Source organism: Silurus aristotelis, assembly GCF_946808225.1.
Source record: "Silurus aristotelis genome assembly, chromosome: 25".
Lineage (NCBI taxonomy): Eukaryota > Metazoa > Chordata > Actinopteri > Siluriformes > Siluridae > Silurus > Silurus aristotelis.
The window spans coordinates 9,060,342-9,072,688 of NC_139598.1; the positions used below are offsets into that span (position 1 = coordinate 9,060,342).

Genomic DNA, 12,347 nt, shown 5'->3' on the forward strand with positions numbered 1-12,347 from the left:
GATATGACCTGAGCAAGATATCAAATATTAAGGGAGAACAAAAAAAGACCAAATACAGAGCTTTATGAAACACAAGAGGAGAACCTGCATAGAGCAGGTGTAGAAGACAACTCTTGTCTGAAGCAAAAAACTGCCATACTGTGACACAAATTCCAAGACTCAAGAGAATGTATTATATTTGACTGAGCAAAATGCTGCTGAAAAGTCAAGGAGGATGATGATTGATGACAATTTGGATGATCTACTGGCATGGAGATTCTCAGTGATACAGACATGGGCAGTTTAAGTGCAATGTGCTGCTTTGAAACTGGACTGATTATGGTCTACTTGTTTGAAGAAAGACAGAGACCGTTGACTGCTGAGGTTTTTAGCAAGAAAAGAGAGAAGTGATACTGAATGCAGGTACATGCCTAGATGTTATGGAGCCATTAATAACAGAGCTGAACGGGAGGAGATATTGTAATGTGGTTTGAAGCTTAGACCAAATGGCCTGGTGATAGGATTGCAGGATAAAATGATTTGCACAGTCTCTTTTGTTGCTAGACTGAAAACATATACTGTAGTGTAGGAATAGTGGTGGGAGTGAAGTTTTGGCAGCTTTTTTAATTTTACTATCATAAGAGAGGAACATTTTTTAAGCAGTCATAGAGGACAAAGCATAAGGAGCTGGTTGCAAAGATAAGAAAAATGCTGCTTGCACAGATTGTATTCATAGGTTTCCAACTCTTCCTTGCTGAAGGCAGTCTTAGCAGAAGTCGCTTCAGATAGACAGGAGAGTCTAGGAAGGGTCAAGATCTATGTCAGGTTGTGATTGATTCCACTTTTCTGTTTGTTGTCCTCAATTCTCTCTGGTAACTGAAGATCACATCCAACAGCTAAGAAACTGGGCAAGAAATCTTCATGAGTTTTGGGGTTGTTGTTCTTCCTGGTTTAAGGAATAACACTTTTTTAGTACCAGGGTCCTTGACTAAAGTGTTGAGCTTTCTTGACACATTATTCTAATTTTAAGAAGTTAAGATAATCAAGAAAAACCATGACTTATGGACCTTATAAAATGGAATGAGAAGGAGATGTGGGCTGTTAATTTTAATTTTAATTAAGAGATAGAAATAAATAGATTTATTTTAGTAAAAATAATTATTAATTAAATTGTTAATTATTTGCTGTGAAGCAAATCCAAGTTGCTAAAACAAGCTGCACTGTTTTGTCTATGAACACATAAATAGACCCAGACAGGATCTGTGCATTTTAAAGCTCAGAACATAAACTAATGAGTCATCAGATCATGCAAACATCAAGGCCCAAAAAATAAAAAAAGAGCAACCAGTTTGATTCAAAATATCTATTACACACATATGGTAAATCAATATCCACATGTTAAAACCCAATACCTGCATTTGGTGTTCATAAGTGATATAATTTTTAAAAGAAAGAGGTAACTCTATTAAAACAAACATTAATCTAGGAATGTGAATTACTTCTCAGTTCTTGTTACTGGACCTGAAACCTGTGGCTCAGATCTAATGCTTACTGGAAAGGTAGGTTTTCTACTAATCGCAACACAGATACTTTAAGTTCAGCAAATTTCTGAATCCAAAACCTCTATCCTGAATTATTTGCTCTAATGAGCAGAACAATTTGATCTCCTTGTGCCATCTTAAGCCTTAAATACTTACTTGGGTTAAAAACACAAGTAACTTAATCCCTCTGTCATACTGCAGCAATTGTTCATCTTAAAAAATGACAAGCAATTCTTTGCTTCACTGTTGTGTAAAGGATACAGAACAACTTACCAGTAGAGGGCAGTAAATACTATAGTTTTGATTAGATATGTAGGTCAAATGAGAAGAATTTCACTATTTGGTATACTGAAGACAGAATACAAATGCTGTTTTAAACACTACATTTTGTTAGGTGTGGTGTGGTGTTGTGACAGAGAATTATGAAAAACATACAATGCAGATTTCATTGATATTCCGTGCAAGCCTCTTCTAGTGTTTAAGTTAAAATCTTTTCATGACATAACGTCTGCATAAGAACATTTGCGTAAATTAGCGGGAAAGAGTGGCATTGGAGGAATGCATATAAACCTGTAGCCAAATGCCTTTTTGGATATAAAAAGAATTCCCATAAGTATCCTGTTTATGTATACTCATTGTGCAGTTTAAAAAAAAAGAACACCGGTATACACCTTTTTCATAATACATATAAATGATGCTGATATGGATAATATAGCAGCTGTGAGTAATGTTCACATCAATCATTAGGGTGGGGGAAAATGTCCTCTCAGTTATTTTATTTATATTACATTTTATCCAATCGTTGCTTGAATGCCACAACCCAGCCATTAGGGTTGCACAAGCCAGTGCACTCTTAGTGCCGGTCCCAAGCCGGGTTAATGGGGAGGGTTGTGTTAGGAAGGGCATCCAGAGTAAAACATGTGCCAAATCAAAAATGCGGATCACAAAAAAAAAATTCATACCGGATCGGTCGAGGCCGGGGTTACCAACGACACAGGTATCGTTAGCCAACAGGGTACCACTGGAAATTGGGCTACTGTTGGCAGGAGGAGAAGGAGAGGAGGAGGTGGTGAGGGAAGACATGCAGGTAGTTGAGTTGAAAGAGGCAGATGTAGAGGACAGGGGTGTATGGAGACGGATGATCCGCTGTGGCGACCCCTAATGGGAGAAGCCGAAAGAAGAAGAAAGAAAGAAGGAATACGTCTACAGAGACGGCAGGGAAAGGAGAAGTGTAGGAGAGTGGAGGTTCAGGTTGACACTTTAAATGTTGATACTATAACTGGTAAAGGGAGAGAAGTAGCTGATATGATAGAGAGGAGAAAGGTAGGTATGTTGTGTGTTCAGGAGACCAAGTGGAAAGGAAGTAAGACCAGGAACATTAGAGGTGGGTTTAAACTGTCATGGTGTGGATGGAAAGAGAAATGGTGTAGGGGTGATTCTGAGGGAGGAGTTTAATAAAGTTTCTGATAAGGTGATTGTGAACCGGCAAGTTGAAGGGGTAATAATAAATGTCATTAGTGCTTATGCTCCACAAGTGGGTTGTGAGATGGAGGAAAAGGAAAAATTCTGGAGTGAGTTGGATGAGGTGGCAGAAGGTGTACCTAGGAATGAAAGAATGGTGATTGGGGCAGATTTTAATGGGCATGTAGGTGAAGGGAACAGAGGTGATGAGGAGGTGATGGGTAGGTATGGCTTTAAAGAGAGTAATGTGGAAGGGCAGATGGTGGTAGATTTTGCTAAAAGGATGGAAATGGCAGTGGTGAACACTTATTTTAAGTAAAAGGAGGAGCATAGGGTGACGTATAAGAGTGGAAGAAGGTGCACACAGGTGGACTATGTTCTATGTAGGAGATGCAACCTGAACGAGATTGGAGACTGTAAGGTGTTGGCAGGGGACAGTGTAGACAAACAGCATTGGATGATGGTCTGTAGGATGGTTTTGGAGGTGAAGAATAAGAGAAGGAGAGTGAAGACTGAAAGAAGAATAAGATGGTGGAAACTGAAGGTGGAAAAGTGTAGTGTGAGGTTCAGGGAAGCGGTCAGACAGGGGCTCGGTGGTGGTGAAGAGTTGCTGGATGATTGGGAAACTGCAGAATTGCAGAAGTGATAAGAGAGAGAGCTAGAAAGGTAATTGGTGCAACATCTGTAAATAGAAAGGAAGACAAATAGACATGGTGGTGGAATGAGGATGTGCAGGAGAGCATAAGGAGAAAGAAGTTGGCAAAACAAAATTGGGATCAACAGAGTTATGAGAAAAGTAGGCAGGAGTACAAAGAGATGCGGAAGCAGGTGAAGAGGGAGGTGGCGAAAGCCAAGAAAAAGGCATATAAGGAGCTATATGAGAAGTTGGACACTAAGGAAGGAGAAAAGGATTTGTACTGGTTGCCCAGGCAGAGGGACCGAGCTGGGAAGGATGTTCTGCAAGTTAGAGCAATAAAGGATGAAGATGGTAATGTGTTGACGAGGAGAGTGTGTTGAGAAGGTGAAGGGAGTATTTTAAGCAGCTGATGAACGAGGAAAATGACAGAGAAAGAAGGTTGGATGGTGTGGAGTTGGTGAAGTTGGAAGTGAATAGGATTAGTAAGGAGGAAGTGAGAGCAGCAATTAAAGAGGATGAAAGTGGAAAGTCGGTTGGACCAGATGACATACCGGTAGAAGCATGGAGATGTTTAGGTGAGATGGCAGTAGAGTTTTTAACCAGATTGTTTAACAGGATTTTGGAAGGTAAGAGGATGCCTGAGGAATGTAGGAGTGTGCTGGTACCGATCTTTAAGAACAAGGGAGATGTGCAGACCTGCTGTCACTACAGGGGAATTAAGTTGGTCAGTCACACCATGAAGTTATGGGAAAAAGTAGCGGAGAAGAGGTGACCATTTGTGAGCAACAGTATGGTTTCATGCCAAGGAAGAGCACCACAGATGCATTATTTGCTTTGAGAATGTTGATGGATAAGTATAGAGAAGATCAGAAGGAGTTGCATTTTGTGTTTGTGGATTTAGAAAAAGCGTACGACAGGGTGCCAAGAGAGAAGCTGTGGTATTGTATGAGGAAGTCAGGTGTGTCAGAGAATGGACAGGTTGACGGACGAGGTCAGACAAGAGTCTCCCTGGACTATGATGTTTGCGGATGACATTGTGATTTGTGGTGAGAGTAGGGAGCAGGTTGAGAAGAGCCTGGAGAGGTGGAGGTATGTGCTGGAGAGAAGGGGAATGAAAGTCAGTAGGAGTAAGACAGAGTACATGTGTGTGAATGAGAGGGAGGGCAGTGGAGTGATGCGGTTGCAGGGAGAAGAGCTGGAGAAGGTGGAGGAGTTCAGGTACCTGGGGTCAACAGTGCAAAGTAATGGAGAGCGTGTTAGAGAAGTAAAGAAAAGAGTGCAGGCAGGGTGGAGTGGGTGGAGAAGAGTGGCAGGAGTGATTTGTGATAGAAGGGTATCTGCGAGAGTGAAAGGGAAAGTTTATAGGACTGTGGTGAGACCTGCGATGTTGTATGGTTTAGAGACAATAGCATTGAGTAAAAGACAGGAGCTGAAGATGTTGAGGTTTTCGTTGGGAGTGACGAGGATAGACAGGATTAGAAATTAGTTTATTAGAAGGACAGCACATGTAGGACGTTTTGGAGACAAAGTGAGGGAGGTGAGATTAAGATGGTTTGGACATGTTCAGAGGAGGGACATGGGGTATATCGGTAGAAGAATAGTGAGGATGGAGCCACCAGGAAGGAGGAAAAGAGGAAGGCCAAGGAGGCAGTTTATTAATGTGGTGAAGGAAAAGACATGCAGGTAGTTGAGTTAAAAGAGGCAGATGTAGAGAACAGAGGGGTATGGAGACGGATGATCCGCTGTGGCGACCCCTAATGGGAGAAGCCAAAAGAAGAAGAAAAAGAAGAAGTTGCTTGAATGCTTCTAATAGCTACTTCTAGTAGGATAACGCAGAATGTTACAAAACAAAAGTTATGTCTGCTTGAATTCAAGAACATGATGCTCTGAAGTGTTCTAAGTGTTCTACAAAAATACAGTCCACAAAGAAAACATCTATTCAGCAGACATTCTAAATAAAGTTTTAGCTACTTTCGAACACATGCATAATCAAAATAAGCATGGGCAGAGTGATGTACTGAATAAATTATCTGTATATTTGCATTAAAATTTTTTTTTTTACTGTATTAGGAGCTGTCAAAAAGATTTATTTTTAAATGACCCAGAATATGTTTTGCATAGACTTCATAGTCTTACCCAAGAGTGTTTGCGACAGGCCTCTGTGACAGTACTGGGCTGGGAAGTGTCACGTGTGCTTGATGCTAAGGTAGGGGAGTGCAGGTCACTGTTGTGAGTTTGAGACCAAACAAAGTCATACTCTGCTTGCATCTCTGAGCGCTGCTTCCCCCTTTGAATAATCTACAGAAATAAAATAGAATTACAATTTACTATGCAGCATTCAATAATTTATTATTTTTTAAAGAAACTGACCTCAAAAATAAATGCCTATATTCAATTACTTTTTGAACAATTGTGGTTGCAAGTTCTTCTACAAGCTCCTCTCTATGTTCACGCAGATATCGAGCTTCATTCTGCTTCTCCTAAAGAGTAAAATTTGAAGATTGCACTGCATCACTGGATAAACTAAAAAGATCTATAAATCATTACATGAAAGAATGAATATATATATATATATATATATATATATATATATATATATATATATATATATATATATATATATATATATATATATATATATAAGAATGTGATATATATGGATATATAGGTGGAACATATGGTTGGACAAATAAATAGAAAAATTTGCAAAACAAAAACATAGAATCGAATAATGACTAGCAAAGATCTAGTAGAATGATGATTGATACAAGAATGTAAGGATGGAATGAATGGTTAATGTAAAGAGTGTGGGTGTGGTTTTTAGAGAATAGATTAATTATTCATAGACGTGGATAAATGGGTGGCTGGGTAGAACAATGACTAATTGGGAAGCTGCAATAGGTTGTCAGATCGCCAAATTGATGGGTTATTTGGTAAATAATGGACAGTAAATGTATACTGTAAATAAAGGGAATGATCTTTTTTATTGCCATTAACTAGGTTAATGTGTGAATGTATGTATATGTGGAATGGATGGATAGATAGATTAGAAGTATACATAAGAAAAAGGTTTTAGTGGATTTATAAAAGGAATGAGCAGGAGGAAACAAACCAGACTGTCCCTGTAGCCCTCTGCTTTAGTGATTGCTTCCTCTATGGCCTCTTCAGCAACACGTAGAGCAACAGTAAGAGTCTCTGCAATGCTGTGACCTACACACAAACAAACACACACACACACACACGCGCCAAATGTGTATGTGTGTATGTATATATAATATATATGAGTGCTGTCAATCGATTTAAATATTTAATCGCAATTAATCACATGATTGTAATTTTTATCTGTTCTTAAATGTACCTTAAATGAATACTTTTCAAGCTTTTAATACTCAAATCAACATGGACATGGACAAATATGGATGCTGTATGCAAAGGTTTGTTTATTATTAGTGAAACCATACTCAACATAGAGCATGACTCAGGGTTTCAGGGTGTTACCGATCATTTTTATACAGTAGTCTAGGCTATCTTTGTGGAGAGCAACAATTCTAATTCTCATATCCTTAGAGCCATGTTGAACATCCAGTGGTCAGTATGAGAGAATTGATTTCAAGCACCAAGTTTTAACTGCTAACAAATACAAGATATACAAATCTGTCAAGCAGACAAAAACATGAACATGATTTACACAAAGATGGCCTAGGCTATAAGAAGATGGTTAGCAACCTGAAACTGAGTTACAATACATTGGCCAGGGTCATACAGAGGTTTTCCAAGAAGGGTTCCACTCGGAACAGGCCTCGCAATAGTCGATCAACGCAATTGAGTCTTTGTGCTGTGCATTAGGTGCAGAAGCTGCTTCAAAAAACAGATGCATGAGTGCTGCCGGCATTGCTTCAGAGGATGCAGAAACAGAATGTCGATTTGTCAGTGCTCAGACACAACCGCCGTACACTGCAACAAGTTGGTTTGCATGGCCATCATCCCAGAAGGAAGCCTCTTCTTAAGCTGGCTTTTACAAAAAAGCCTGCAAACAGTTTGTCCATGTTTTGTGGTCTGATGAAACTAAGATAAACTTGTTTGGCTCAGATGGTGTCCAGCATGTGTGGCAATGCTGTGGTGAGACGTACCAAGAAAATTGTTTCTTGCCTACAGTCAAGCATGGTGGTGGTAGCATCATGGTCTGGATTTGCATGAGTGCTGCTGGTACTGGGGAGCTGCGATCCATTGAGGTAAACATGAATTCCAACACGTAATGTGACATTCTGAAGCAAGACATGATGCCCTCCCTTCAGAAATGAAGCCAAACTGCAGTTTTCCAACATAATAACGACTCTGAACATAAGATGACAACTGCCTTGCTGAAGAAACTGAAAGTGAAGATGATGGAGTGGCCAAGTATGTCTCCAGACCTGAACCCTATTGAGCACCTGTGGACCGTCCTCAAGCAGAAGGTGGAGAAACACTACAGTATATGTCTAACATCCATCAGCTTTGTGATGTTATAATACATTTAATAAAATAATATAATAATATGTTATACTGAAATATTTTTTTATAAAATAATTAAAAAAGAATAATAATATTTGTAAAAAAAATATATAATATGTAAAAATAGACGTGTGTATGTTTTACAGGTAATTAAGTCTAAAGATATGTTCTACTTAATTGTTATACTTATTTCAGCATAATTTAATAAATGTCTTCAGTCCTTCCATCCTTCATTCATTTACTCTCTCTATATGTGACATTGTCAGGATGTTCTCCTTTTAAAAGACATTTTGTACATAAAGCCCAAAAGAATCCATATCCCTAGACTGTCATAAAACATTGCCAATTGTAGGAATTTCGTGCATGTGCAAATCTGAGTTTTAAACACACTACAAATTGTATTTCAGAGTGAGTAGCCACAGTCACTGCACTAACTCTCGTTTCTTTTTAATACCGCTGGCATTGTTGTTTATGTTTTCCAGTTTAATAATAATAATTAAAAGAACAGTGACACTGCGTTTAAAGTGAAAGGCGTATACTACACAAACAAGTCAAAATAAGTGCATTCGGTACACTGAACCAAAAGCCCTGTACCAAAAAGGTTTAGTAAGAATAAGTGTTACCCCTTATATACACATATATATGAGCATATTGATTGGAATTCGCAAATATATTTTGGGGTACTGTATTAATTGTGCCCAGCAGACTAAACAACAATTAGTTGTTGATTAGTGTCACATAATTAACATGAAAACATCAACAAAAGCTGGACACACACACACACACACACACACACACACACACACACACACACACACACACACACACACACACACAATCTTTGTGCTAATTAAAGCTAACAGAAAACAGGTGTATGTGATTAATGACATGTCTATTAGTTTGCTAGCACACACTACACAAGACATACTGTATGCTTTATCGCTTACTTTCACTTTGCTTGGAGATTGCAGAGTCACTGCCACAAACACTGCCATCGTTATCATTGCTGCCTTCAGGTGCACTCACCTCTGGGTAAACATGGACAGAGATAGCGAAAAAGTGTAAAATACTGACAAATAATATTCAAATGACGTTAAGCTTTATTCGTTAAAGAAATCAGAATTATAATCAGGTTTATTGGCCAAGTGTTTTGACACACACAAGGAATTTGGTTCCAGCCATTAGTGACTCTCAAAAGTACAGACATAAATAACACTACACATTTAGCTTGGACTATACAAGACAAAACAGACAAGACAAGACAAAACAGAGACAATATAGACAGTACAAGTATTAAATAGGAATACAGAGTACAGTATATAACAGATCAGTAATGTATATAAAGTGTGAGAATGCATGGTAGTGCAATTATCAGTATTGTGCTTCAGGTACGATAAAGAGCTGCTTTAAAACCTTTGTAAAATATACAGCAGCAATAGTTTGTGTAACATATACGGATGATGTGATGACTGACAGTTCTGATAATGCAGTACTTATAGATATGAAGCAGGGAATATACTTATGGTGAGTTGTTAATGAGGGTGATTGCCTGGGGTAAGAAACTGTTCCTGTTGCCTGGGGAAAGAAACTGCCAGTTTTGGTAGACACTAGCAGTTTTTGGAGTTCTGTGGAGCCTGTCAGAAGGGAGGAGCTGAAAGAGGTTGTGTCCAGGGTGCAAAGGGTCAATAGTGATTTTTCCTGCCCGGTTTCTGGTTCTTGTATGGTACAAGTCCTGGAGAGTGGGCAGGGGAGCACCAATTATTTTTTCTGCTGTTTTAACTGTGTTTTGCAGTCTATTCCTGTCCTGTTTTGTTGCTGCTGTAAACCAGATGGTGATGGATGTGCACAGGACAGTGCACATCAATGTCTGCAGTGTAGAACTGCATAAACAGCTCCTGTGGCAGACTGTACTTCCTTTATTGGCATAGAAAGTACATCCTTTGCTGGGTCTTTTTGAGAATGGAGTTTATGTTGTACTCCCATTTCAGGTCTCGGTAAATGGTAGTGCCCAGAAACTTGAAGGTCCCCACAGGTGGCACAGGGCTGCTCGATATTGTGTGTGTGTGTGTGTGTGTGTGTGTGTGTGTGTGTGTGTGTGTGTGTGTGTGTGTGTGTGTGTGTGTTTTCTAATCTGTTGTCACACTAGTGCTTCCTGCTTCAAGGTACTCCTTCTAAACAACAACATAGCTCAGCAGCAAATTAAAAAAACGTCCTTTCCCATTTTTTAGAGCCCTGTTTTAATAATGTTTAAACCCAAAGAAACAGAAATCTGAATTATACATGCTGAACAAATTATTTTATTGGTAACAAATAAAATATTTTTTCGGTAGCAGATACAATAATAAATATTGAAATATATAGATGGTCAAATATTTAATAGAATCAACTGACTAAGTCTAAAATATACTTTATATATAATACACAAAATACAGTATGAGGAAAAAGAGACAGATACTTCAGCATTGTAAAAAAATATTTAGTCACCAAATACTAGCAGGATTTAAAGCACACATGAATTATTTTTGAATTTAATGTGTATTTATATTTTGAAGTCTGTGTAAAGTCATTAGAAATTAAAATTATGTAACCCATACATCATACATCAAAAGGGGATATAATATCAAAAATAAATATCAACTATGTGGCCAGAAGTGCATATCTAACCTTTACAGAATATATTCTTGTTGAAGAACATTCTATTGAGAAGACTACTTGGATATGGGAAGTGCTCATCTTTTTAAATAATCATGTTCTGCATAGATATTTAGGCCTATTTCATTTAATTGGTGTGACTACCCTTTGCCTGTAAAACAGCTTAAATTCTTCTATTGTAGATACGCAGTTTTTACTATCTTTATGTTATCCCAGACAAACTCCATGATGTTGAGATCAGGGTTCTGTGGCAGCACTTTTAGGAATCTTTGTTCTTTCTACATTAAAAATAGTTTTTAATGACATTGGCTTTATGTTTTCATCAGACACCGCCATACTAATACTAATATACAAATGGAATTTCATGTTGGATAAGTATCTGCCTGTATTTCTCAACATTGAAGCTACCATTAATCTTGACCAAATCTCCAACTCCATTTGCAGAAATGCAGCCCCAAACTGCAAGTGCAAATGCAAGATAAAAACCTAGACAATAGTTCACTGCTGCCTGCAGACACTCATTATTGTACCCCTCTCCAGCCTTGGCAAACACCTTGCCTCAAGCTACATACAGATATTTAACATTTTGACTCATCACTCCAATGCACCTGCTTTTCTGCATCCCAGTTACAATATTTTTGTTCATAGTTGAATCACTTAGCACAAAATTATTGGTCACAATTCTTCCTTAAAGACTACTCCTGGCCAGACTTCTATTAGTAAATGTAAATGGGTAAACAGTAAATGTGTGTACCTAGGTCTTACTGGTCTCCACCATTTCTTTGCTGATGACTCTGCCGGACATCTTCCAGTGTTGAAGTGTTGTAGGTAAGTTAGCATGATGTGTCTTCATCTGCTGCATTAAGTTTCCTTGGCCGACCACAGAATCTATGGTCCTCAACAAGGCTTCTTTTTTGTGCTTCTTTAAAATAGCTTGAACAGCACATCTTGAAACCCCAGTCACAAATAGTTGCCTGGGAGATACCTTCCTGATGCAATATAACTATATTGTGTTTTGCTGTATGCAGGCATGCCTTCACAGTCTTTCACATCACCTTAGTTGCAGATTTTGGCTGTTCCTCACCCAGGTTTAAGCCTCCTACACAGCTGTTTCTGTTTCAGTTAATGACAGTGTTTCAACCTATATATTTTGAGCATTAGCACCTGCTTTGTATAATTTCTCAATCATACACCTGTCACCGATCCAACGAAATCCTTGACTTTGTGCAAGTGTCCACAGTGTGCAAGAATTAAAGAATTGTTTAAGAATTGAAAGCCAAATCAAACATTGATTTGATTTAGATTTTTCTTCCGATCACTTTTTTCTTCTTCTTTCGGCTTCTCCCACTAGGGGTCGCCACAGCGGAATATCCGTCTCCATACCCCCCTGTCCTCTACATCTGCCTCTTTCAAACCAACTACCTGCATGTCTTCCCCCACCAAATCCATAATCCTCCTCCTTGGCCTTCCTCTTTTCCTCTTTTCATCCTTAGCATTCTTTAAATTTTTTTAAGTAATATATAATTGAAAGCATTCTTACTTTACAGCTTTTTTTTGCATCCGCCTAGAACTTTTGCACAGTACTG

At 38.5% G+C, this 12,347-nt stretch overlaps 2 protein-coding genes across 3 annotated transcripts in view; one reads left to right on the forward strand and one right to left on the reverse strand.

Annotated features, from left to right (window-relative positions):
* LOC310719859 (uncharacterized protein) overlaps positions 1–12,347 on the forward strand; it is an 81,359-nt gene that overhangs the window by 43,831 nt on the left and 25,181 nt on the right. The gene's annotated exons all lie outside the window — the stretch shown is intronic.
* The window catches only part of myripb (myosin VIIA and Rab interacting protein b), a 126,026-nt gene that overhangs the window by 27,500 nt on the left and 86,179 nt on the right, over positions 1–12,347 (reverse strand). For both annotated transcript variants that reach the window (XR_014531568.1, XM_083529858.1), the window contains exons 5-8: positions 9,057–9,137; positions 6,731–6,828; positions 6,018–6,098; positions 5,755–5,916 (exon numbers count right to left, since the gene is read on the reverse strand). Coding sequence is in view for 1 of the 2 variants with exons in the window: in XM_083529858.1 (XP_083385984.1) it covers positions 5,755–5,916; positions 6,018–6,098; positions 6,731–6,828; positions 9,057–9,137 (422 nt within the window). In the remaining variant the exon portion in view is untranslated. The remainder of the gene's footprint in view (positions 1–5,754; positions 5,917–6,017; positions 6,099–6,730; positions 6,829–9,056; positions 9,138–12,347) is intronic.